The following is a 24,171-nucleotide window of genomic DNA, read 5'->3' as shown; positions in this document are numbered from 1 at the left end:
TGGGCCCCATCCCTGGGGGGCGGCCCCTTGCCATGAAAGGGTGAATTGGGGGGGGGGGGCAAGGCAGAGGAAAGCTTGCTGGCTGGGATGGGGCAAGGGAACAGGGCCCACAAAGTGATGGCCCTCCAGGCAAGGACTGCGGATTTCCTTGCTTGCTCCTGGGGGGTGCAACTCACCCTCATAATAATAATAATAATAATAATAATAATAATAATAATAATAAACACCCTCCCTCTCCCAGGCCCCATCCCTGGGGGGCTGCCCCTTGCCATGAAAGGGTGAATTGGGGGGGGGGGGCAGCAAGGCAGAGGATGGGGCAAGGGAACGGGGCCCACAAGGTGGTGGCCCCCCAGGCAAGGACTGCGGATTTCCTTGCTTGCTCCTGGGGGGTGCAACTCACCCTCATCCTAATAATAATAATAATAATAATAATAATAATAATAATAATAATAAACATCCTCCCTCTCCCAGGCCCCATCCCTGGGGGGCTGCCCCTTGCCATGAAAGGGTGAATTGGGGGGGGGGGGGCAGCAAGGCAGAGGAAGGCTTGCTGGCTGGGATGGGGCAAGGGAACGGGGCCCACAAAGTGGTGGCCCTCCAGGCAAGGACTGCGGATTTCCGTGCTTGCTCCTGGGGGGGGGGGGGTGCAACTCACCCTCATCCTAATAATAATAATAATAATAATAATAATAATAATAATAATAAATACCCTCCCTCTCCCAGGCCCCATCCCTGGGGGGCTGCTCCATGCCATGAAAGGGTGAATTGGGGGGGGGGGGCAGCAAGGCAGAGGATGGGGCAAGGGAACGGGGCCCACAAGGTGGTGGCCCCCCAGGCAAGGACTGCGGATTTCCTTGCTTGCTCCTGGGGGGGGGGGGGTGCAACTCACCCTCATAATGATATTGACCATAATAATCTTTATTTATACCCGGCCACCGTCTCCCCAGAGGGGACTCGGAGTGGCTTACGTGAGGCCAAGCCCAGCGATACATTACAGCAAAATTAAATACAGAACAGCAAAACAACATCACAATAAAATAAATAAAACACTCAGGGAAAACAAACAGTGCGAAATAACATAATGGGAAAATCAAGCACGGTGAGCGGGCCAAAAGCACGGCATAGAATGATCAAACTCTGGATGAGATAGCAATGAAAAGGTATATTGGTGGGGGGGGGGGGGGGTCTCGTAGGGGACGGGACAGTGGAGGTAGACTTTCAATAAGGCGGTCGGGTGGAGTCCTCTTCCTCCTCTCCCCCACCCCAGCTCCCCAACTGAGCTGCGGTGCCGTTTCTAGAGGAGATCCCCTTGCCCCCCCCCCCCCCCCCGCTGAGGAAGCCCTGCTGCTGCCACTGCCCCCCCCTCCTCCCCTCAGGACCTGCCAGAGGCGCCTTCCCTTGCTGTGAAACCTTTGATGCGCCTTGAGACCCCCCCCCCCAATTTGCACCATGCCTTGGGACCCTCCTGCTGTCCAGCTGAAGGGCAGTGGCCCTCCTTGACCTTGCTGTGCGGAGCCAGGAGAGGGGCGCAGGGGAGGGGCTGGCCCAGGAGAGGAACTGGGGAGGCCAAGAACAACAGGGACAGCCCCCCCCCCATTCCCCCTCTGCGCCCCCCTTCCTTCCTTCCTTCCTTGTGTGCTTCGGCTGGGAGCTCCCCATTCTCTCTGTGTTCTTAGGGCCTTCCTGGGAGCTTAGTCCACGGGGAACCAAATCCCCCCCCCCCCCAATATATATTCCTGTGAAACCATTGATGTTCCCTGACCCCCCCCCCCCCAATTGCACCAGGTCTTGGGATCCTCCTGCTGCCCAGCTGAAGGGCAGTGGCCCTCCTTGACCTTGCTGTGCGAAGTCAGGGGCTGACCCCGGGGAGACCAAGAAGAGCAGGAACAGCCCCCCATTCTCCCTCTGCGACCCCCTTCCTTCCTTCCTTCCTTCCTTCCTTCCTCTCTATGTCCTTGGAGCCCACTTAAGGTCATCCTGGGGGCTTAGTCCATGGGGAACCAAATCCCCTCCCCAATTCATATAAATAAAAAATGTAATGTTCGTTTGTGGGATGAGCATAACTCAAAAACCACTGGGCGAATTGGCACCCAATTTGGACACAATTCACCTCTCAGGCCAATGACTGACCATCACTCATAAACACACTGGAAAACATAGCAGAAGGGACTTAAAAGGCCAAAAAAGCAAAAAGATGCTGCAGCGCATGCGTAAGAATGATTCTCCTGGCAAACAAAACACACAAAAGCATATCCACACTCTCTTCTGGACTACAGTTCCCAGCATCCCCTAGACCAGGCCTTTAGGAGAGGAGGAGGATGCTCCAAATGCACTGCTTCCAAGACGCAAGCTTTCTTCTCCTTGGATCTCTTTGAGAGCATATTTCCCATTTCCTATTCCTGGACTGCAACTCCCAGTAATTCTCCAGATAGATAGATTAGATAGAGATAGGTAGGTAAATAGACAGATCAGGAGGACTGCTGGGAGTTGCAGTCCAAGAATAGGTAGAGAAGGAAGAAAAGGGAGAAAGAGGAAGGGAAAGAAAAGTTGGGGGTGTGGAAGAGAAATAGAAGAGAAGGAAGGAAGCCAAGAAAGAAAGGAAAAAAGGGAAGGAGAGAAAGGAAGAGGGAGGGAAGGAAGGAGAGAAAGAAAGAAAGAAAGAAAGAAAGAAAGAAAGAAAAGAAAGAAAAGAAAGAGGGAGGGAAGGTTGGCCATAGCAATACGTGGTGGGTACATAACTCAAGAACCACTGGGGGAATTGACACCAAATTTGGACACAAGACACCTCTCAGGCCAACAAGTGACCATCAGTCATGAAAACACTGAAAAACACAACAGAAGAGACCTAAGAAGCCAAAAAAAAAATACGTTACAGCACATGCGCAAAACCACACACACACACACACATATATACACACACAAAACACATATACACAGACTGGGCCACAGCAACGTGTGGCAGGGGACGGCTAGTGTGTGTGTATGTATGTATGTATGTGGGTGTGTATACATACATACACACACACCCACACACAGAGTAATCCCCCCCTGGCTGCAAGGTGTGGACTGGAGGTGTCAGGTGAGCGGATTCCACAAGCGCCTGTCCATCCTCTCTGGTGCGGTGGGCTCCGTGCCTTTGGCTCCGGTTGGTGGTTTCTGGAGTGCAGGTGGTCCCTTTGCTGGGAAGGGGGCCAGTTGCTGCCCACTTGACCCTGGGAAGCCCACTCTTGGAAGGCGAAATATCCATGGGGAGCATTGCCTGTTTGGAGCATCCCATCACAATCTTTGAATCATAGAATCCTAGAATCCAAGAGTTGGAAGAGACCTCCTGGGCCATCATCCAGTCCAACCCCATTCTGCCAAGAAGCAGGAATATTGCATTCAAATCACCCCTGACAGATGGCCATCCAGCCTCTGCTTAAAAGCTTCCAAAGAAGGAGCCTCCACCACACTCCCTCCGGGGCAGAGAGTTCCACTGCTGAACGGCTCTCACAGTCAGGAAGTTCTTCCTCATGTTCAGGTGGAATCTCCTCTCCTCTCCTTGAGGCGGAGTGGTGGGGCCGGCTTGCCAAGAGAGAGAGAAAGGGCTGGGCATTCCTGAGGGGGGGGGACACCCTGGCACCACTGGGCCAGAACTGGAGCCCCTCCAAGAAGAGGGAGGGAGGGAGGGAGAGCATATGAGCCCGCGATGGCGATGGATGGGCTGCTTTGGCCGCCTTGTCCGCCTTGTCCTTCCATCACAGCAGCACGGACGTTTTATGGAGTGCCGGCTTGATGGAGCGTTGTCCGGCCTCTCACCAGGCCTCATTTGTTTGCCCAACTGTCTCGGACACATCGTCGCTCCGGCCTCCCTTGGCCCATAAAGCATGGCAGCCTGGAGGGGGGGGGGCGAGAGAGAGAGAGGAGAGAGAGAGAGAGAGTGAGCCCCCTCCTTGGCGGACTCCGGGGGGGGGGGGGGAGCGGGGCTGCTCCTTGGTGGCTTGCGCAGGACGTGACTCGCACGCCAATGAGCACCTGCAGCTCCTGCCACTCCACTCTTCCGACACACGATGGTTGCAAGGCGGGGGGGGGGGGGGCAGGGAGGTGCCCAGAGGGGCGGGTGGCCGCTCTGGACCTCCCCCCCCCCCACCTGGCAGGCAAACACTCCCCACAAGGGCTGGAAGAAGGGGGTTGGGCTGGATGGCCCCTGGAGAGCCCCTGCAGGGAGGCTGGCTGGGATGTGGTGCTCCTGGGGCTCTCCAGGGGCCATCCAGCCCAACCCCCTTCTTCCATGCAGGAAAAGCACAACCAGTGCATCCCTAGCAGACAGCCATCCAGCCTCTGTTTAAAAGATTCCACGGAAGGAGCCTCCACCAGGCTCCCAGGCAGAGAGTTCCATGTTGAACAGCTCTTCTTATGGTCAGGAAACTGATTTATTTATTTATCGTGTCAGGAGCAACCAGACATTTGTATTACATTTTAAACAAAGCAAACAAACAGACAAAACACAAAGTTTGCAACTTGGTAGTTGATTAAATGCCCTTTGACCAGTCTCTGGCCCCTTGGAGTGCCTCTGGTGTTGCCGCAAGGAGGTCCTCCATTGTGCATCATGTGGCAGGGCTCAGGGTGCATTGCAGCAGGTGGTCAGTGGTTGGCTCTTCTCCACACTCGCATGTCGTGGATTCCACTTTGCGGCCCCATTTGTTAAGACTGGCTCTGCATCTCGTGGGGCCAGAGCGCAGTCTGTTCAGCGCCTTCCAAGTCGCCCCGTCTTCTGTGTGCCCAGGAGGGAGACAGCAGAGTAGCATAGTGCAAGGGCAGATGTCTTCACTGTGTCTGGTTGTGATCCCCAGTTGTGCCAGTCAGCTTTCCTATATTGTTTCTAGCACCCACCTTTTGCTTGATATTCAGGCTTCTTGTAGGTCAGAGCACGGTCCAGAGTGACTCCCAGGTACTTGGGTGCGCTGCAATGCTCCAGTGGGATTCCTTCTCAGGTAATAATCCTCAGAGCTCGGATGCTTGTCTGTTCTTAAGGTCATAGGCACGTGTCTGAGTCTTAGATGGATTAGGGATCAGTTGGTTTTCCCTGTAATAGGCAGTAAGGGGACCTAGAGCTTCGGAGAGCTTCTGTTCAACCATCTCAAAGCTCCCTGCTTGAGCGGTGATGGCACGATCATCAGCATAGATGAAACTCTCTGTCCCTTCTGGCAGTGGCTGGTCATTTGTGTAGATGTGGAACATGGATGGAGGAAGCACGCTCCCCTGAGGCAGGCCGTTCTTCTGTTTCCGCCATCTGCTTCTCTGGCCCTGGAACTCAACAAAAAAGCTCCTGTTTCTGTAGCTGATTTCCTTGAGTGGTGATGGCACGATCATCAGCATAGATGAAACTCTCTGTCCCTTCTGGCAGTGGCTGGTTATTTGTGTAGATGTGGAACATGGATGGAGGAAGCACGCTCCCCTGAGGCAGGCTGTTCTTCTGTTTCCGCCATCTGCTTCTCTGGCCCTGGAACTCAACAAAGAAGCTCCTGTTCTGTAGCTGATTTCCTTGAGTGGTGATGGCACGATCATCAGCATAGATGAAACTCTCTGTCCCTTCTGGCAGTGGCTGGTTATTTGTGTAGATGTTGAACATGGATGGAGCAGGCACGCTCCCCTGAGGCAGGCCGTTCTTCTGTTCCCGCCATCTGCTTCTCTGGCCCTGGAACTCAACAAAAAAGCTCCTGTTCTGTAGCTGATTTCCTTGAGTGGTGATGGCACGGTCATCAGCATAGATGAAGCTCTCTGTCCCTTCTGGCAGTGTCAGGTCGTTTGTGTAGATGTTGAACATGGATGGAGCAAGCACGCTCCCCTGAGGCAGGCCGTTCTTCTGTTTCCGCCATCTGCTTCTCTGGCCCTGGAACTCAACAAAGAAGCTCCTGTTTTGTAGCAGGTTTCCTATGAGGCGGGTGAGGTGGTCGTCCTTTGTGATACTATACATTTTTCTCAGGAGGAGGCAGCGGTGGTTCACAGTCTCATAGGCTGCTGACAGGTCTGTGAAGACAGCTAGGGAAGCTGATGTTCAGGTGGGAACTCTTTTCCTGCCAGTTGAGCCCGTTGCTCCCCTCCCTCTCCTGAGGGGAAGCTGGCCAGACAGCCTGAAATACTCACAGCAACCCACCGACCTCCACTGGCCTGGGCCCAGCTATTTGGCTGACTTTGAAGCGCCAGATGGACAGGCTTGTGGTCAAGAGGCCTCCCAGCTGGGCTTGCAGGAGAGCCAAAGTTGTGCTTCTCCGAAGGGAGTCCCGGAAGCCCCAAGGAGGTCTGGTATTTCGGGCAGATGCCGCCGGGATGCTCCGGGTCCCAAATGGAACGGAGAGCCAAAAAGGGGCAGGTAGAAGGAGAAGGGGGGGGGGGTCCGTGCGGAGGGGCCCAAGGCCGTCTCGGCCTTCCATTTCGGTCACTCCCGTTGCTGCGGCCTTCCTTCGCCTGCGTGGCACGATCCCCGTGTTTACTGACAGGCAATTTTCCATGTCTTACTGACAGTCTGCAAACTTCCTGACAGTTGGCAAGGTGATGCGCGGTGGTGCTCGTAACTTAAGCTAATAATGAGCGTGTGCTTTTCCTCGGGGGGTGTGCAGATGTGTGAGTGGAAACACACCCCTCTTTCCCCTGGAGAGCCCCGCCTCGGCCTCCTTTCGGCGTTTGCCTGTCATTCACGTGGGATCAGACTTGCTGTGCACATACCCCCCCAATACTAGTACCCTCCCTCCCTCCCCCCTGAATTTGAATGGTGGCAGTATCTCTTTCCTGGGTGGTGGCAGGGCCCTTTGGGGGTCTCTGGGCCACATGGTCAAAAACCCACGAGTAGGTGGGGAGTGGGCTTTGGGTTTGGGTTAGAGGGTCTGGAAGGAGTTGAGTGGGGGGCTGCAGGTGGGGAGGGAGGGGGAGCCCCGTGCCCCATTGTTGGATGGAGAGGGGCTCCCAGAGCAGACCCCCCCCCCTACTCAGCCCCCACAGTCCTGGCCTGGAGAGGCGCATGGGCCTATTTATGGGCTTTGTGCCCAGGCTGCCCTCTGGCGCTTCCACACTGCGGGCAGCGACCGTAAAGGCCACACCGTTGCACATCATTTGAAATCGATAAGACAACTCAGCTGCGGCGAGAAGAACCAGCGCGATGTACAAACCAGAAGCCGTAGAAACCCATGGCTGGCCCATGCGCACGGCACGGTGGGCTTTCCACCTGGGCAGGCCATGCTCTCCACACCTCTTTGCCCACAACCTGGGAATGCCGCTCCCCCCCCCCATCGCTGCCCACCTGAATTGAAAGGAGAAGCTGTCCTTAGCCGCGTGGTGCTATGCATCCTTCAGATCTGCACATTTGTTCCTCTAAACGGCATTTCCACCCCCTCCACGGCACCCTCTGGTTTGACCCATTAACCCCCCCCATCCCTTCAAGTGGGCTTTCCCCTCCCCATTCCTCTGGATACAATGAGATGAGGGGGCGCCCCTACTCCCCCCCCCCCCCGGGTAGTGTTTCCTGGGCCTTCCCTACTCAGCCGCTCTGGCTGTTTCCTCGACCCAACCTGTGTCCCTTTCCTTCCTTCCAGGTCAACGTCACGGTGGACTACATCAGGCCGGCCAGCAGTGCCACGGAAACAGTCCCTGCCTTCTCTGAGCGCACCTGCGCCACGGTCACCATCGGTGGCATGTGAGTAGGGGGCCTCCCCGGGGGTCCTCCTTCTTGTTCTGGGGGGAGGGGTTTGGAGAGATCCCTGTGGTGCAATCATGGCTCCCTCAGCGCCATCTCGACCCAGGCCAGGAGCGTTGGAGGAGAGGTCTGTGGGGAGTTGGACTCCCCTTTAGCCCGCACCACTAGGATTCCTCTGCTGTGGCTCCCACACTTGCTTCACGGAGCCCTGGGATTTGCAGTTCAGGATCCCAGGGCAGAGGAAGTGGTCTGCACCTGCCAAGGCCACTTTGGCCCACATTTGGGACTCCAAAATAAGTTGTCCTTTAGCCCCCTGCTTCTCTGGGGAGCCCCAAATTGGGTGGCTGATTCTAGGGGGGGGGGGGATTATGTGCCCACCCCCTCCCCCTGCAGAACATTCCCGCCCCTGGAGGTGTTCCCGTGTCCAAGAGCGCAGGGCCAGGTGCTCCTTGAAGGACCTCCCTCTGCAGTGGCTCTGCTTCGGTGGTGTGGCTGCTGCTGCTGAGCATGTGCATGGCTGGGCCTATGCGTGTGCATGGCGGGATGCAAGGGGGCGATGGGGGTGCTGAGTTCAGGCGGTGGGCAGTGGCAGCTGCAGCTCCGGCTTCCCTGTCAGAGGAGCTCCGGGAGGCCCAAAGGCGGCCTTTGTGCTCCCTGCGCTGTGTCAGCGCAAACCCTATGCGCAGGCGCGTTCGGGGAGAGTGTGGGGGGGGGGGGTGCATCCCAGGCCATGCTCCCGTCTCACACACACAGCCTTTGCCAAGTGACTTCTGTGGCCGAGAAGAAAGGATGGCCTGGGTCTCCGAATGGGCATTGCTGGGGAGGGGGCAATCAAGGGGGAGAAGGGGGGGCTGGGACACCCCTCATCCCGGCATCTGGCCATTCTGCTCTTTGGGGGGCCACAGTGGGAGCAGGGTTTGGGTGGTGACTCCAGTGGGAGAGGACTGTGGGTCTGCTGTGTCTTGGACGGAGGAAGGGTCAGTGTGCCCCCCCCCCCCCCCCGCCTGCCTGCTTTCTTCCTGTCCAGGGCTGGCCATGTCTCCCTAGGAGGGAGGGAGGGGTCTGAAGGAACGGGAAGCCTTCCCCTCCCTCTCACCAAAGGACCCCCCTTTCCGACCCCTTCCCTCCCAAGCCCCCAGGCAAGCCTCATTGTGGTGGGGAGGGGGGCTTTCCCACTCCCCAAAGACTCCCTCCCCCAGCAAATGAGTGACCTTGGGGGGCCGTGGGCACCCGCTCTCCCCCCGCTCCTTCTCCTCTTCCCCAAAGAGAGTGCGGGCACTTCCATGCACTATCTCTCGGCCACAGGGCCAATGGTGGAGCCACTGATGGCATGCGCATTGGGCACGCTCTTGGCCTGCCAGCAGTCCCTTGGGTCTAGGGTGCATTTCCCAGGGAAGTCACTGGGGCGAGGTGTACTACAAGGCTGTAGCATACCGGAGGGTGGGGAGTGGGGGTTGGAGGGCCTGCCCCACAGGGAAAGGGGGCTCAGAAAGGGCATGCGCATTGGGCACGCTCTGGGTCTGCCAGCAGTCCCCTGGGTCTAGGGTGCTTTTCCCAGGGGGGGTCACTGGGGCGAGGTGTACTACAAGGCTGCAGCATACCGGGGGTGGGGAGTGGGGGTTGGAGGGCCTGCCCCACAGAGAAAGGGGGCTCAGAAAGGGCAGCCGCCCCCTCCAAGGCACAATGGCAACTGCATAGGGATTTGTTTGGCCCCCGGTTTTTCCTCCGGGACTCCTGCCACCCCTTCTCTACTTGGCTCTGCTTGGAGATGCTGGGCCCTGGGGGGTGGCCCCTTGGTCCTGTGGTGGGAGTGAGCCCCTCCCCCTCCCTCCTCTCCCCCCACATCTGCTGGAGCACCAGCCTCAGACCGGCCCCCCCTTCCTGCCCCCCCTCCCCACGCCACTTTGGAGCATCAGCACAAAATCTCTGGAACTGCCGAGGCCGTCATTGCAGCTCTGCAAACATGAAATGGGTCAGATGCCCGGCAGCCGGATGCAGAAGCAGAAAGGGGGGGGGGCTCTGCATAGACCCCCCCCCCCTTTGTGACACTTAATAAGTAGGATCCCAGGTTGCTGTCCTGCAAAAGCTCCCTGGGGAGTGACCCTACAATCCCCAACCTCCCTTGTAGCCCAGCCAGGAAAAGGCAAGCCCCCCCCCCCCCCCCCAGGATGGATGGGGAGTCAGTGGGGTTGGGGGGGGGGTGGGTGAGGTGCCCTGCAGAGCATCTTTTCTCTCTCCTCCTTTGCAAAGCCCCCTCCTCTTCTCGTGAGAGAGAGACCCAGAGGAGACCCTGATTGCCGACCTCGATTTCATTGTCTTTGCTGTTGCTACTCTTTGACTTGAGATGCGAGGCTGCCCCCCCCCTCCAGCAAAACAGTGGCCCCATCCTCCAAGGCTTCCAAGGCTCCCCCCCCCCTCCTTTCATCTCTGCGGCCGTAATTGCCTGCGATTCAAGTCCGATTAAGAGGCGAAACCTCTGTGCTTCCTTTCCCTTCCTTTCCTTTCCTTTCCTCAAAGCCCGTGCCTGCAAACCGTCGTCTCCCTCCTCCTGGTTTTCCTCTCGGGGAGGAAGCGCCGTCCTCCCAACCAGCCGGCTTGTGGGTTCTGCAGCTCAAGGACCCCCCAGGGAAGGAAAGAAGGGACCCCTCCATTTCCTTCTGGGACTGGCAAATGGGGAGTGGGCCGCGGCAGCCCCTTCCTGGCAGCCTGGCAGTCTCTGCAGCCTCTGCAACTGCTGCGATCTCCTAGCAGCCAAAGTCCTTCTCTTGCTGGTCCTTGGTCCCCTTAGTTGCCCCCCCCCCCCCACGTGACCTCCCCTTGGCCCAGACACGGACCATCCAGTCCAAAACACAATCCAAGCCCTCCCAACAGATGGGCATCTAGCCCCTTCCAGGGCGACTAAAATGATCAAGGGTCTGGAGAACAAGCCCTATGAGGAGCGGCTTAGGGAACTGGGCATGTTTAGCCTGAAGAAGAGAAGGCTGAGAGGAGATATGACAGCCATGTATAAACATGTGAGAGGAAGCCACAGGGAGGAGGGAGCAGATCAGGGGTCTGGAGGACAAGCCCTATGAGGAGCGGCTTAAGGAGCTGGGCATGTTTAGCCTGAAGAAGAGAAGGCTGAGAGGAGATACGATAGCCATGTATAAACATGTGAGAGGAAGCCACAGGGAGGAGGGAGCAGATCAGGGGTCTGGAGAACAAGCCCTATGAGGAGCGGCTTAGGGAACTGGGCATGTTTAGCCTGAAGAAGAGAAGGCTGAGAGGAGACATGATAGCCATGTATAAATATGTGAGAGGAAGCCACAGGGAGGAGGAGGAAGCAAGCTTCCTTTCTGCTTCCCTGGAGAGAGACTAGGACGCAATGGAAGAATGGCTTCAAACTACAAGAGAGGAGATTCCACCTGAACATGAGGAAGAACTTCCTGACTGTGAGAGCCGTTCAGCAGTGGAACTCTCTGCCCCGGAGTGTGGTGGAGGCTCCTTCTTTGGAAGCTTTTAAGCAGAGGCTGGATGGCCATTTGTCAGGGGTGGTTTGAATGCAAAATTCCTGCTTCTTGGCAGAATGGGGTTGGACTGGATGGCCCATGAGGTCTCTTCCAACTCTTGGATTCTATGATTCTAGGATTCTATGAAGGAAGTAGATAGCATGCATTGCTTATTTGCTTATTGCTTTGTTGTTTTTACTGAGGTGTTGTGGGGCTTGGCCTCATGAAAGCCACCCAGAGTCTGGCATCTCTCTCTGTGTTTTGGACTCCAACTCCCACCCTTCCTACCAGCCTCAGGCCTTTTCCTTCCCCCCTTCAGTCACTTAATCAGAAAAGGGAAAGGAAGGGGCCTGAGGAACCTGAGGAAGGGGTGCCCAAAGGCCATCTAGTCCCTTGGGGAGAGAGATGGTGGCGGGGTATAAATAAAGCATTATTATTATTATTATTATTATTATTATTATTATAGCCTTGGACTCTGAGTCTGCCTTGTGAGTGGGGCCCAAGGGAGGCCCCGTCCCACTGCAAAAGGGGGGCAGCCACATTGGGGGCAGTGCTGGACCCCCGGAGAAAGCCCCCAGGCTGCTTCTGTTCCTTTCCAGTCCATTCCAGGCTCTCCGTCCACCTGCCTTAGGCCTTCTCTGTGTGCCGAGGGTGACTGACGGAGGAGGCCTTTTGCCCGGAGGATCCCTGCGGGCGATTTATTCTGTGGAGAAGCGCTTCCTTTGTGCGAGGGGCCCCCGGGGGTTTCATCCACGTGGCGCTCGTGGCCCAGTTCCTGGCTGCCCTTCTTTCCCAAGGAGATGAGGCCGCCTCCCTGTCCGCGGCCCCACACCAGCCCCACAGGCACCCCCTCCTCTGAGCTTGGGCCTCCGTGGTGGTGGAGGTGGTGGTCTTGGGTGGTCCTTGCCGCGCTTGTGGGGAGGGCGCCTGGGTGGCTCTGCCCTCAGAAGGGACTCTCCCTTGGCCCTGGCCTTGGCCAGAGTGGGCTGCAGCCTCCTTGACCCCTGGAAACCTGCCAATTAAGAGTCACTGCCAATAATAATAGTAATAATAATAATAATAATCCAGCATATATAATATGAAATCCAGCATATTATCTTGTTTGCTGTGACATGTTTGTGTCAGTAAAATAGTAATAGTAATAATAATAATAATAATAATAATAATAATAGTAATAATCCAGCATATATAATACGAAATCCAGCATGTATATCTCGTTTGCTGCGACATACTGTTTTTGTGTCAGTAAAATAATAATAATAATAATAATAATAATAATAATAATAATAATAGTAATAATAATAATCATAGAATCCTAGAATCCTAGAATCCTAGAGTTGGAAGAGACCTCCTGGGCCCTCATCCAGTCCAACCCCATTCTGCCAAGAAGCAGGAATATTGCATTCAAATCACCCCTCACAGATGGCTTCCAAAGAAGGAGCCTCCCCCACACTCCGGGCAGAGAGTTCCACTGCTGAACGGTTCTCCCAGTCAGGAAGTTCTTCCTCATGTTAAGGTGGAATCTCCTCTCTTGTAGTTTGAAGCCATTGTTCCATTGCATCCTAGTCTCCAAGGAAGCAGAAAACAAGCTTGCAGCATATATAATACAGCATATATAATACGAAATCCAGTATATATATCTTGTTTGCTGTGACATACTGTTTTTGTGTCAGTTAAATAATAATAGTAGTAGTAATAATAATAATAATAATCCAGCATATATAATACGAAATCCAGCATATATGTCTCATTTGCTGTGACATACTGTTTTGTGTCAGTAAAATAATAATAATAGTAATAATAATAATGATAACAACAACAACAACACAATTGTATTTTTTACCCTTCTCTCTTCACAGCTTGAGGTGGGTGACCACATTGCTAAAACACATAATAGAACACACAATCATTTAAAAGCACTCCATAAAATACACTTATCAAAACACATTTTTATAAAATACATATTTAGGTAAAGGGAAAGGTTTTTCCCTGATATTAAGTCCAGTTGTCTCCGACTCTGGGGTTTGGCGCTCATCTCCATTTCTAAGCCGAAGAGCCGGCGTTGTCCTTAGACACCTCCAAGGTCATGTGGTCAGCATGACTGCATGGAGCATCTTTACCTTCCCGCTGGAGTGGTACCTATTTATCTACTCACATTTGTATGTTTTCGAACTGCTAGGTTGGCAGAAGCTGGGACTAACAATGGGAGCTCACCTTGCTCCCTGGATTCGAACCTGCAACCATTTAGTTAGCAAGTTAGCAGCTCAGCAGTTTAACCCTCTGCGCCAACGGGGGCTCCAAAATCCATATTAAAATATGCAAAACAAAAGTTAGACATGGAACCGACGGATGAGACTGTTTTATTGTTTTAATGGTTGTTTTCTTGCTTGTGGATGCACTGATTTTAACTTGATTTATATCTAATTGTAGTGTATAATTGTAATTGTTTGTACTGGCATTGAACTTTTGCCATTACTTATGTGTAAACTGCTTTGAGTCCCCCTCGGGGTGAGAAAAGCGGTATACAAATATTGTAAATAAATAAATAAATAAATAAATAATAAACCTAACTCAGGCATGGGCAAACTCTGGCCATCTCTCTGTGTGTTTTGGACTCCAACTCCCACCCTTCCTACCAGCCTCAGGCCTTTCCCCCCTCAGTCACTTAATCCGAAAAGGGAAAGGAAGGGGCCTGAGGAACTTGAGGAAGGGGTGCCCAAAGGCCATCTAGACCTGTCTCTGCAGGGCTCCAGGTTGCAGTGCTTTGGTGGTGGTTGCAGCAGGGGATTATGGGGTTGATGGGCTCCTGGATTGCATCAAGGGGTTGGGATGCGGGTGTGTGTTTGGGGGGGGGGGAGAGGGTGTTACAGTCCTGTTTGGGGCCCCCTCGCCCTCACTGTCCACCCTGTTGTCTTGCAGCAACATTGCAGAAGCCCTGGTCAGCAAGGGCCTGGCCACCGTCATCCGCTACCGCCAGGACGATGACCAGCGCTCCTCCCACTACGATGAGCTCCTGGCCGCCGAGGCACGGTGAGTGAGGGAGGGAGGGAGTGAGTGAGTGAGTGAGTGGGGTCCCCAGGCCCTCTCCCTCCATAGCCTGAGATGACCGGAGCAAGGGCAGAGCGCAGGAGGGTTGCAGCATGCAATGGGGCTGGGCTGCACCCGCAACCTGCCCCACTTCCTCTCGCACTGCCTGTCCTGCATCAAGGTGTGGCTGGAATCACTGGGTTGCTGTGAGTTTTCCGGGCTGTCCCAGAAGCATTCTCCCCTGACGTTCTCTCATTTGGTCCTGCCATAGGTTTTAATGCGTCATGGTGTTACTGTTATTGTTTATTGCTTCGTTTATGAGTTATTTATTGTCTTTATTACTGTGTTGTTTTTATGGATGTATTTGGGTCCTCTGGGAGAGGGTAGCGGGGTATAAGTAAAGGATTATTATTATTATTATTATTATTATTATTATTATTATTATTCTCTCCAGACCTCCAGGTGGGAGGTCTGGAGAGAATAATAATAATAATAATAATAATAATAATAATAATAAAGAAATAATAATAATAATAATAATAATAGAGAAATAATAATAATAAAGAAATAATAAAGAAATAATAAAGAAATAATAATAATAATAATAATAATAATAAAGAAATAATAATAACAATAATAAAGAAATGCAGGCGAAATGTCAGGAGAGCATGCTTTGGGCATCTCGAGGGAGGAGGGAACGCTTCCGAAGCGTTGGGCCAGAAGGGGAGACGGTCAGATCTGGAGAGGCCGAGGAGCAGCCCCCCCCCAGTTGCCCCCCACCCCCATTTTGGGATCCCCTCACAGGACCAAGGCCGCCGTCTCCCAGGTTGACCTGGCCTTTTGCCTGCCAGAAATGCAGGCGAAATGTCAGGATAGCATGCTTTGAGCATCTCGAGGGAGGAGGGAACACTTCCGAAGCGTTGGGCCAGAAGGGGAGACGGTCAGATCTGGAGAGGCCGAGGAGCAGCCCCCCCCCCAGTTGCCCCCCACCCCCATTTTGGGACCCCCTCACAGGACCAAGGCCGCCGTCTCCCACATTGACCTGGCCTTTCTCCTGGCCCCTTGTACCTCCGAGTGGCCTTTCTCCACTAGCCAAATGCCAGCAGTCCAGTCATAGAATCATAGAATCCTAGAATCCAAGAGTTGGAAGAGACCTCATGGGCCATCCAGTCCAACCCCATTCTGCCAAGAAGCAGGAATATTGCATTCAATATTGCATTCAGTCCGTGCCTTGCAACCAGATTTTGGGAGGAGGAGGAGGAGCAGCTGTGAACTTGAGCCAGTGGTCATCTCCGGCCCTTGGGAGCAGGGGAGGGGGCTCTTCTGTGACGGCCCCCTCCCTCCCTCCCTTGCCCACTCCCCCAGTTGTAATAATAATAATAATAATAATAATTATTATTATTATTATTTCGCATCCTTCCATGTTATGCTGACAGCCACCTTGCCGCCCCCCATCCTCCTGCCCATCCCTCTGTCCATCTCTCTGTCCACCCTCCCTGCTCTGCTCCGCTTCTCTCCCCCCCCCCCCCCAATAAGAACGCTGCTCCTCTTCTCCTTCTTCTTCGGCTGAGCAAAATGGCACAGAATGCAAATGAGGCCATTCCAACAGAATCTGCCAAACTCATCAGGGCGGGGCCAGTTGCCGGAGCCAGCTGGAGAATTCCAGATTTGGGGGGGGGGGGTCCGGGGAGGGGGGATGCCAAGGGCTGAGCTTCCAAGGAGGCACGTGCTGGCACCACCACCACTGCCCACCCTACTTTTGGAGCCAGAGAATCCTAGGATTCCAAAGACGAGGGGATGGGGGGGGGGGTCTGGCATTATTCTTCTGCTCCCCCCCCCCCTTCCCTCTTTCTCTCCCTTCCATCGCACTTCTTCTCAGACTCAGGGATTCCAGGATTCCAGGGATGAGGGGATTGGAGGGGGGGGGGTCTGGCATAATTCTTCTGTCCCCCCCCCCCTTTCCTCCCCTCCCACCGCACTTCTGCTCTGACTCAGGGGCCCAGGCACCTCTGAACGGAGGGGCCCACTCATGGGGGGCTCCAAAACACCACCCCACCTCTGCTTCTGCTGCAAAAGGAGCCCTGGGCTGGCTTGGCTGGGGGGGGGGGGGGGCGGTCGAGGGAGGGTGGGATGCCAAGGGATGAGCTTCCAAGGAGGCACATGCTGGCACCACCACCACTGCCCCCCCCATGTCCCATTCCTTGCTTTTGGATCCCAATAATCCCAGGAGGCAGGGGATGGGGGGGGGGGGCTGGCATAATTGTTCTGCTCTCCCCCCCCCCTTTCCCTCCCTTCCACTGCACTTCTGCTCTGAGTCAGGGGCCCAGGCACCTCTGAATGGAGGGGCCTGCTCATGGGGGGGGGGGGGGGGCTCCACCACTTCTGCAGCAGAAGGAGCCCAGGGCTGGCTTTGCCGGAAAGAGTGCCCCCCCCCCCTCATCAAGCACCCCCAGGCTTGCCCAGGAGGAGATTAGGAGAGAGGCTCCCCTTCCCTCGGAGGAGCAGAGAAGGAGAGATGTGTTTCTGGGAAGGAAAGAAAGAAAGGGGGGGGCTGCTTTGAGAGGGAGCCTGGTGGGGAGGGGCCTTTTATAGGGGGGGGGGGATGCAGCAGCTCCTCCTATTTTGGGGGAGGTGTGTGTGTGTGTGTGGGGGGGGAGTGGGAGGGAGGAAAAGAGAGTGCAATTAAAAGGAAAGGTGAGCAGCTGGTCCCCATCACCCAGAACAGCCTGCCTGGAAGGCTCCAGGGCCAAGGGGGGGCGGGGGGGGGGGGCGGGATGAGCAACTTTTGCTCTGGGGCCCCATGGGGGGGGGGAGAGGGAGTGGGGTGGAGGGTGCAGAGGGAGTGTCGTCCATCCCTGGCTGCCTCTGGTTTGCAGCCCCAGCCCCTAGGGTCAACGCCCCCCCCTCCCCTGCTGGGAATCCCAAGCCCAGAGTGCCTGATGCGCCCAGAGCCAGCCCCATAGCAGGTGGATCTGGGGTCAGGGTCTTGGGAGTGGGGCGCCTGGGCTGGAGGGCCCTTCCAAGGCCTCCCCACATGCCTAGAGCTCTGGGTCACTGGTGGTGGGTGGGCAGCTGCCCGTCTCTTCCCCGCTCAGCCATGGAAGGAAGGCCACTGGGTGCCCTTGGGCCAGGCCCACTCTCCCGTGGCCGCAGAGGGAGGCAGTGCTGGTCAAGCCCCTCTGCGCAGGTCTCCCCATGGGACCCCAGAAGAGCTCTGCCTTGGGGGGCTGAGGTGGGGAAGGCATTGAAGTCCCAGGACAACTGCCAGGGCTGGGAGCACATTCCTTCCTTCCTCTCTCCCTCCCTTCCTCCCTCCTTTCTTCCCTCCCTCCCTCCCTCCCTCCCTTCTTCCTCCTTCTCTCCTTCCCTCCTTCCCTTCCTTCTTCCCTCCCTCTCTCCCTCCCTTCCTTCCTTCCTTCCTTCCTTCTTTTCTTCTTTCTTCCTTCCTCCCTTCCCCTCACTTCCTTCCTTCCTTCCGCTCTTCTTTCTTTCCTCTCTCCCTTCCTTCCTTCCTTCCTTCCTTCCTTCCTTCCTCCTTCCTTCCTTCCTTCCTTCCTTCTTCCTTCCCTCCTTCCCTCCTTCCCTTCCTTCCTCACTCCCTCACTTCTTCCCTTCCTTCTTTCCTACCTTCCTGCCTCCCTCCCTCTCTCTCTCTCTCTCCCTTCCTTCCTTCCTTCCTTCCTTCCTTCCTTCCTTCTTTCCTTCCTTCTTTCCTTCCTTCTTCCCTCCCTTCTTCCTTCCTTCTTTCTTCCCTTTCTCCCTCCCTCTCTCCCTTCCTTCTTTCCTTTCTTCCTTCCTTCTTTCCTCCCTTCCTTCCTTCCTTCCTTCCTTCCTTCCTTCCTTCCTTCTTTCCTTCCTTCTTCCCTCCCTTCTTCCTTCCTTCTTTCTTCCCTTTCTCCCTCCCTCTCTCCCTTCCTTCTTTCCTTCCTTCCTTCCTTCCTTCCTTCCTTCCTTCTTTCCTCCCTCCCTCCCTCCCTCCCTCCCTTCCTTCCTTCCTTCCTTCCTTCCTTCTTTTCTTCTTCCTTCCTTCCTTCCTTCCTTCCTTCCTTCCTTCCTTCTTTCCTTCTTCTCTCCCTTCTTCCTTCCTTCTTTCTTCCCTTTCTCCCTCCCTCTCTCCCTTCCTTCCTTCCTTCCTTCCTTCCTTCCTTCCTTCCTTCCTTCTTTCCTTCTTCTCTCCCTTCTTCCTTCCTTCTTTCTTCCCTTTCTCCCTCCCTCTCTCCCTTCCTTCTTTCCTTCCTTCTTTCCTTCCTTCCTTCCTTCTTTCCTCCCTTCCTTCCTTCCTCCCTTCCTTCCTTCCTTCTTTCCTTCTTCCTTCCTTCCTTCCTTCCTTCCTTCCTTCCTTCTTCCCTCCCTTCTTCTTTCCTTCTTTCTTTCCTTTCTCCCTCCCTCTCTCCCTTCCTTCCTCCCTCCCTCCCTTTCTTCTTTCCTCCCTCCCTCCCTCCCTCCCTCCCTCCCTCCCTCCCTCCCTTCCTTTCTCCTTCCTTCCTTCCTTCCTTCCTTCCTTCCTTCCTTCCTTCCTTCTTTCCTTCTTCCCTCCCTTCTTCTTTCCTTCTTTCTTTCCTTTCTCCCTCCCTCCCTTCTTTCCTCCCTCCCTCCCTCCCTTCTTTCTTTCCTTCCTTCCTTCCTTCCTTCCTTGCCTCCCTCCTTCTTTCCTTCCTTCCTCTCTCCCTCTCTCCCTTCCTCCCTCCCTCCCTCCCTTCCTCCTCCCACCACTAGGGATCTCAGTTCCATTCAGTAGCTGGGGGGGGGGGGCTACTCCCAACATATGACCCCCCCAGAAAAAAAACTGTTTCTTGAGGAGGGGGTGGGTCTTCTGCAACCCCGTCTTGCCTGCCCCCCTGACCCAGTCTCCTTTTGCCCCCCCCCCCCCCCCCCCGCAGGGCCATAAAGAACGGCAAAGGACTGCACAGCAAGAAGGAGGTCCCCATCCACCGAGTGGCCGACATCTCTGGGGTAAGGAAGGGGGCCAAGGGGAGGGGGTGGGGCTATGCTGGGGAGGAGGGGGGCAGGAGAGGGGGTCCTTTGCATCCAAACAGTACGAAAGGCATGGCTGCACCCCACGTTCTCCCACTTCAGGGATGTGGGTGCCCATGCTCAGGTGTGCTTGTGCATGCTTCCTCTGTTTAAAAGTAGGGGGAGCAGGGACGTGTGGTCAGTTGATACAGAGGTCCCCCTGAAGCCCTTTTGTCAGTGGTCAAAAGGCCAAATTCCTGAAAGGGGCCCATGTCAGCTTTTCTCTGAGGAACTATCTTCAGAGGATGATTTGTCAGGTGCAGAAGGGGGTCATCCAGAGGGGGGTCATCCAGAGGGGGGTCTCTGTGTATGAGTTTGGTGCAAGGCTCAGCTTGAGCTCCCCACTACAATTGAGAAAGTGCTGGGTGGCCGGGGCAAAGGGCTGGGCCCGTTATCCCTTCTGTGCCTCTGTGGGTTAGGGTTAGGGGGGCACACAAGAGGGCACAATGGCTGCTGATGGGTGGCTTTGGATGGGCCCCGAATAGATTCATGATGGGGAGGACTTTGGGGGAGAGGCCAGCGGTGTTGCTATTGCTGGTGGGCTTCGCAGAGCGGGACCGGAGCGGGCGCAGTGGGATGCTGGGACGAGTGTTGTAGTTCAGCCTGGGATTGTGTCTGATGTCAATTGGGATGATGATTTTCCTGGGTCTGAGCTGGAATCATAGAATCCTAGAGTTGGAAGAGACCTCGTGGGCCATCATCCAGTCCAACCCCATTCTGACAAGAAGAAGGACAATCGCATCCGTTTGTCAAGTGAAAGGCCTGGTTCTGGTCTTGCAGAGAACACTTTTCCTGTAGATTCTGAAGGCCAAATTCCTGAAAGGGGCTCACGAGAGCTTTTCTCTGAGGAACTGTCTTCTGAGGATGATTTGTCAGGTGCAGAAGTTAATGAGATTGAAAATATAAGACAAGACTTTTGTAAACTAAGGGAAAGTTCTCAAGCTTGTCGAAGGGGGAGCGGGCATCTCTGCTCTTCCAGGAGAAGGTCCTCATGAGGGTCCTGAATAGATTCACGGTTGGGAGACCTTCAAGGAGAGGCCGGTGGTGCTGCCTTGATGTCTGGTTGGTGAGCTTTGCAGAGCGGGACCAGAGCGGCTGCAGTGGGATGCTGGGACCGAGTGTTGTAGGTCAGTTTGGTATTGTGTCGGACGTCAATGTGGGTGATGATTTTCCTGGGACTGAGCTAGAATCATAGAATCCTAGAGTTGGAAGAGATCTCGTGGGCTATCATCCAGTCCAACCCAATCTGCCATGAAACAGGACAATCACATTCATTTGTCAAGTGAAAGGCCTGGTTCTGGCCTTGCGGAGAGCGCTTTTCCTGTAGATTCCGAAGGCCAAATTCCTGAAAGGGGCCCATGGCAGCTTTTCTCTGAGGAACTGTCTTCTGAGGATGATTTGTCAGGTGCAGAAGTTAATGAGACTGAAGATAGAAGACAAGACTTTTGTAAACTAAGGGAAAGTTCTGAAGCTCGCCGAAGGGGGGCACCTCTGCTCTTCCAGGAGAAGGCCCTCATGGGGATCCTGAATAGATTCACGGTGGGGAGACCTTCAAGGAGAGGCCGGTGGTGCTGCCTTGATGCCTGACTGGCGGGCTTCGCAGAGCGGGACCGGAGCGGCTGCAGTGGGATGCTGGGACCGGGTGTTGTAGTTCAGCCTGGGGTTGTGTCTGATGTCAATGGTTGTGATGATTTTCCTGGGCCTGAGCTAGAACTATAGAATCCTAGAGCTCGAAGAGACCTTGTGGGCCATCATCCAGTCCAACCCCATTCTGACAAGAAGCAGGACAATTGCATTCATTTGTCGTGAAAGGCCTGGTTCTGGCCTTGCGGAGAGCGCTTTTCCTGTAGATTCTGAAGGCCAAATTCCTGAAAGGGGCCCAGGGAAGTTTTTCTCTGAGGAACTGTCTTCTGTCAGGTGCAGAAGTTAATGAGAATGAAGATAGGAGACAAGACTTTTATAAACTAAGGGAAAGTTCTCAAGCTTGCCGAAGGGGGGCACCTCTGCTCTTCCAGGAGAAGGCCCTCGGGTGGGGGGGGGGGTCCTGAATAGAATCATGGTGGGAAGGACTTGGGAGAGAGGTCAGCGGTGCTGTCTTGATGTCCAGCTGGTGGGCTTCACAGAGCGGGACCGGAGCGGCTGCAGTGGGATGCTGGGACTGAGTGTTGTAGTTCAGGCTGGGGTTGTGTCTGATGTCAATGGGGATGATGATTTTCCTGGGCCTGAGTTAGAATCATAGAATCCTAGAGTTGGAAGAGACCTCGTGAGCCATCCAGTCCAACCCCATTCTGCCAAGAAGCAGGGAAATCACATTCATTTGTCAAGTGAAAGGCCTGGTTCTGGCCTTGCGGAGAGCGCTTTTCCTGTAGATTCTGAAGGCCAAATTCCTGAAAGGGGCCCAGGGAAGCTTTTCTCTGAGGAACTGTCTTCTGTCAGGTGCAGAAGTTAATGAGAATGAAGATAGGAGACAAGACTTTTATAAACTAAGGGAAAGTTCTCAAGCTTGCCGAAGGGGGGCACCTCTGCTCTTCCAGGAGAAGGCCCTCAGGGGGGTCCTGAATAGATTCATGGTGGGAAGGACTTGGGAGAGAGGTCAGCGGTGCTGTCATGATGTCCAGCCGGTGGGCTTCACAGAGCGGGACCGGAGCGGCTGCAGTGGGATGCTGGGACTGAGTGTTGTAGTTCAGGCTGGGGTTGTGTCTGGTGCCAATACGGATGATGATTTTCCTGGGCCTGAGCTACAATCATAGAAACCTAGAGTTGGAAGAGATCTTGTGGGCCATCATCCAGTCCAACCCCATTCTGCCAAGAAGCAGGACAATCACATTCATTTGTCAAGTGAAAGGCTTGGTTCTGGCCTTGCGGAGAGTGCTTTTCCTGTAGATTCTGAAGGCCAAATTCCTGAAAGGGGCTCATGGCAGCCTTTCTCTGAGGAACTGTCTTCTGAGGAAGATTTGTCAGGTGTAGAAGTTAATGAGAATGAAGATAGAAGACAAGACTTTTGTAAACTAAGGGAAAGTTCTCAAGCTTGCCGAAGGGGGGCACCTCTGCTCTTCCAGGAGAAGGCCCTCATGGGGGGGGGGGGTCCTGAATAGATTCATGGTGGGAAGGACTTGGGAGAGAGGTCAGCGGTGCTGTCGTGATGTCCAGCTGGTGGGCTTCACAGAGTGGGACCGGAGCGGCTGCAGTGGGATGCTGGGACCGGGTGTTGTAGTTCAGCCTGGGGTTGTGTCTGATGTCAATGGTTGTGATGATTTTCCTGGGCCTGAGCTAGAATCACAGAATCCTAGAGCTCGAAGAGACCTTGTGGGCCATCATCCAGTCCAACCCCATTCTGCCAAGAAGCAGGGAAATCACATTCAGTTGTCAAGTGAAAGGCTTGGTTCTGTCCTTGCGGAGAGCGCTTTTCCTGTAGATTCTGAAGGCCAAATTCCTGAAAGGGGCCCAGGGAAGTTTTTCTCTGAGGAACTGTCTTCTGTCAGGTGCAGAAGTTAATGAGAATGAAGATAGGAGACAAGACTTTTATAAACTAAGGGAAAGTTCTCAAGCTTGCCGAAGTGGGGCACCTCTGCTCTTCCAGGAGAAGGCCCTCAGGGGGGTCCTGAATAGATTCATGGTGGGAAGGACTTGGGAGAGAGGTCAGCGGTGCTGTCGTGATGTCCAGCTGGTGGGCTTCACAGAGCGGGACCGGAGCGGCTGCAGTGGGATGCTGGGACTGAGTGTTGTAGTTCAGGCTGGGGTTGTGTCTGATGTCAATGGGGATGATGATTTGCCTGGGCCTGAGTTAGAACCACAGAATTCTAGAGTTGGAAGAGACCTCTTGGGCCATCATCCAGTTCAACCCCATTCTGCCAAGAAGCAGGAAAATTGCATCATTTGTCAAGTGAAAGGCCTGGTTCTGGCCTTGTGGAGAGCGCTTCTCCTGTAGATTCTGAAGGCCAAATTCCTGAAAGGGGTTCACGAGAGCTTTTCTCTGAGGAACTGTCTTCTGAGGATGATTTGTCAGGTGTAGAAGTTAATGAGACTGAAGATAGAAGACAAGACTTTTGTAAACTAAGGGAAAGTTCTCAAGCTCGCCGAAGGGGGGCACCTCTGCTTTTCCAGGAGAAGGCCCTCAGGGGGGTCCTGAATAGATTCACAGTGGGGAGGACTTGGGGGAGAGGCCGGTGGTGCTGCCATGGTGTCCGGCTGGTGGGCTTCGTAGAACGGGACCGGAGTGTCTGCAGTGGATATTGGGACCGAGTGCTGTAGGTCAGTCTGAGATTGTGTCAATGGGAACGATGATTTTCCTGGGCCTGAGTTAGAACTATAGAATCCTAGAGTTGGAAGAGATCTCTTGGGCCATCATCCAGTCCAACCCCATTCTGTCAAGAAGCAAGATAATCGCATTCATTTGTCAAGTGAAAGGCCTGGTTCTGGCCTTGCAGAGAGTGCTTCTCCTGTAGATTCTGAAGGCCAAATTCCTGAAAGGGGCCCAGGGAAGTTTTTCTCTGAGGAACTGTCTTCTGTCAGGTGCAGAAGTTAATGAGAATGAAGATAGGAGACAAGACTTTTATAAACTAAGGGAAAGTTCTCAAGCTTGCCGAAGGGGGGCACCTCTGCTCTTCCAGGAGAAGGTCCTCATGGGGGTCCTCCCCCCCCCCCATGGTGGGGAGGACTTGGGGGAGAGGCCGGTGGTGCTGCCTTGATGCCTGGCGGGCTTCGCAGAGCGGGCATAGTGGGATGCTGGGCCTGAGAGAGTGCCGGCCTTGGTCCGGATCCAGCGCCTGGGCCAAGGGAGGTGCGCTCTCATCTGGCGGCGCCTTTCTTGAAGTATTTACAGGCAGGTCGCTCTGTCGCCAGGTCCCAACGCAGCGTACAAATGAAATCAATTTAAAACAATTTAAAAATTCAGAGCAGTGAGGAATAATTTAAACAGCTTAAAAGCATATTAAAGCCATTTAAGACTGGAGGCAGAACTGCTTCCCCTGAAGG

The 24,171-nt window shown here is 54.5% G+C and overlaps 1 protein-coding gene across 1 annotated transcript in view; it reads left to right on the top strand.

Annotated features, from left to right (window-relative positions):
• SND1 (staphylococcal nuclease and tudor domain containing 1) overlaps window positions 1-24,171 on the top strand; it is a 245,016-nt gene that overhangs the window by 97,978 nt on the left and 122,867 nt on the right. The window contains exons 12-14 of the mRNA XM_067469434.1: window positions 7,569-7,669; window positions 14,077-14,187; window positions 19,065-19,137. Coding sequence (XP_067325535.1) covers window positions 7,569-7,669; window positions 14,077-14,187; window positions 19,065-19,137 — 285 coding nt within the window. The remainder of the gene's footprint in view (window positions 1-7,568; window positions 7,670-14,076; window positions 14,188-19,064; window positions 19,138-24,171) is intronic.

Source organism: Anolis sagrei, chromosome 5 (assembly GCF_037176765.1).
Source record: "Anolis sagrei isolate rAnoSag1 chromosome 5, rAnoSag1.mat, whole genome shotgun sequence".
NCBI classification, from domain to species: domain Eukaryota; kingdom Metazoa; phylum Chordata; class Lepidosauria; order Squamata; family Dactyloidae; genus Anolis; species Anolis sagrei.
Note: the sequence above shows the minus strand (reverse complement) of the source record. Positions and strands in the feature narration are given on the sequence as shown.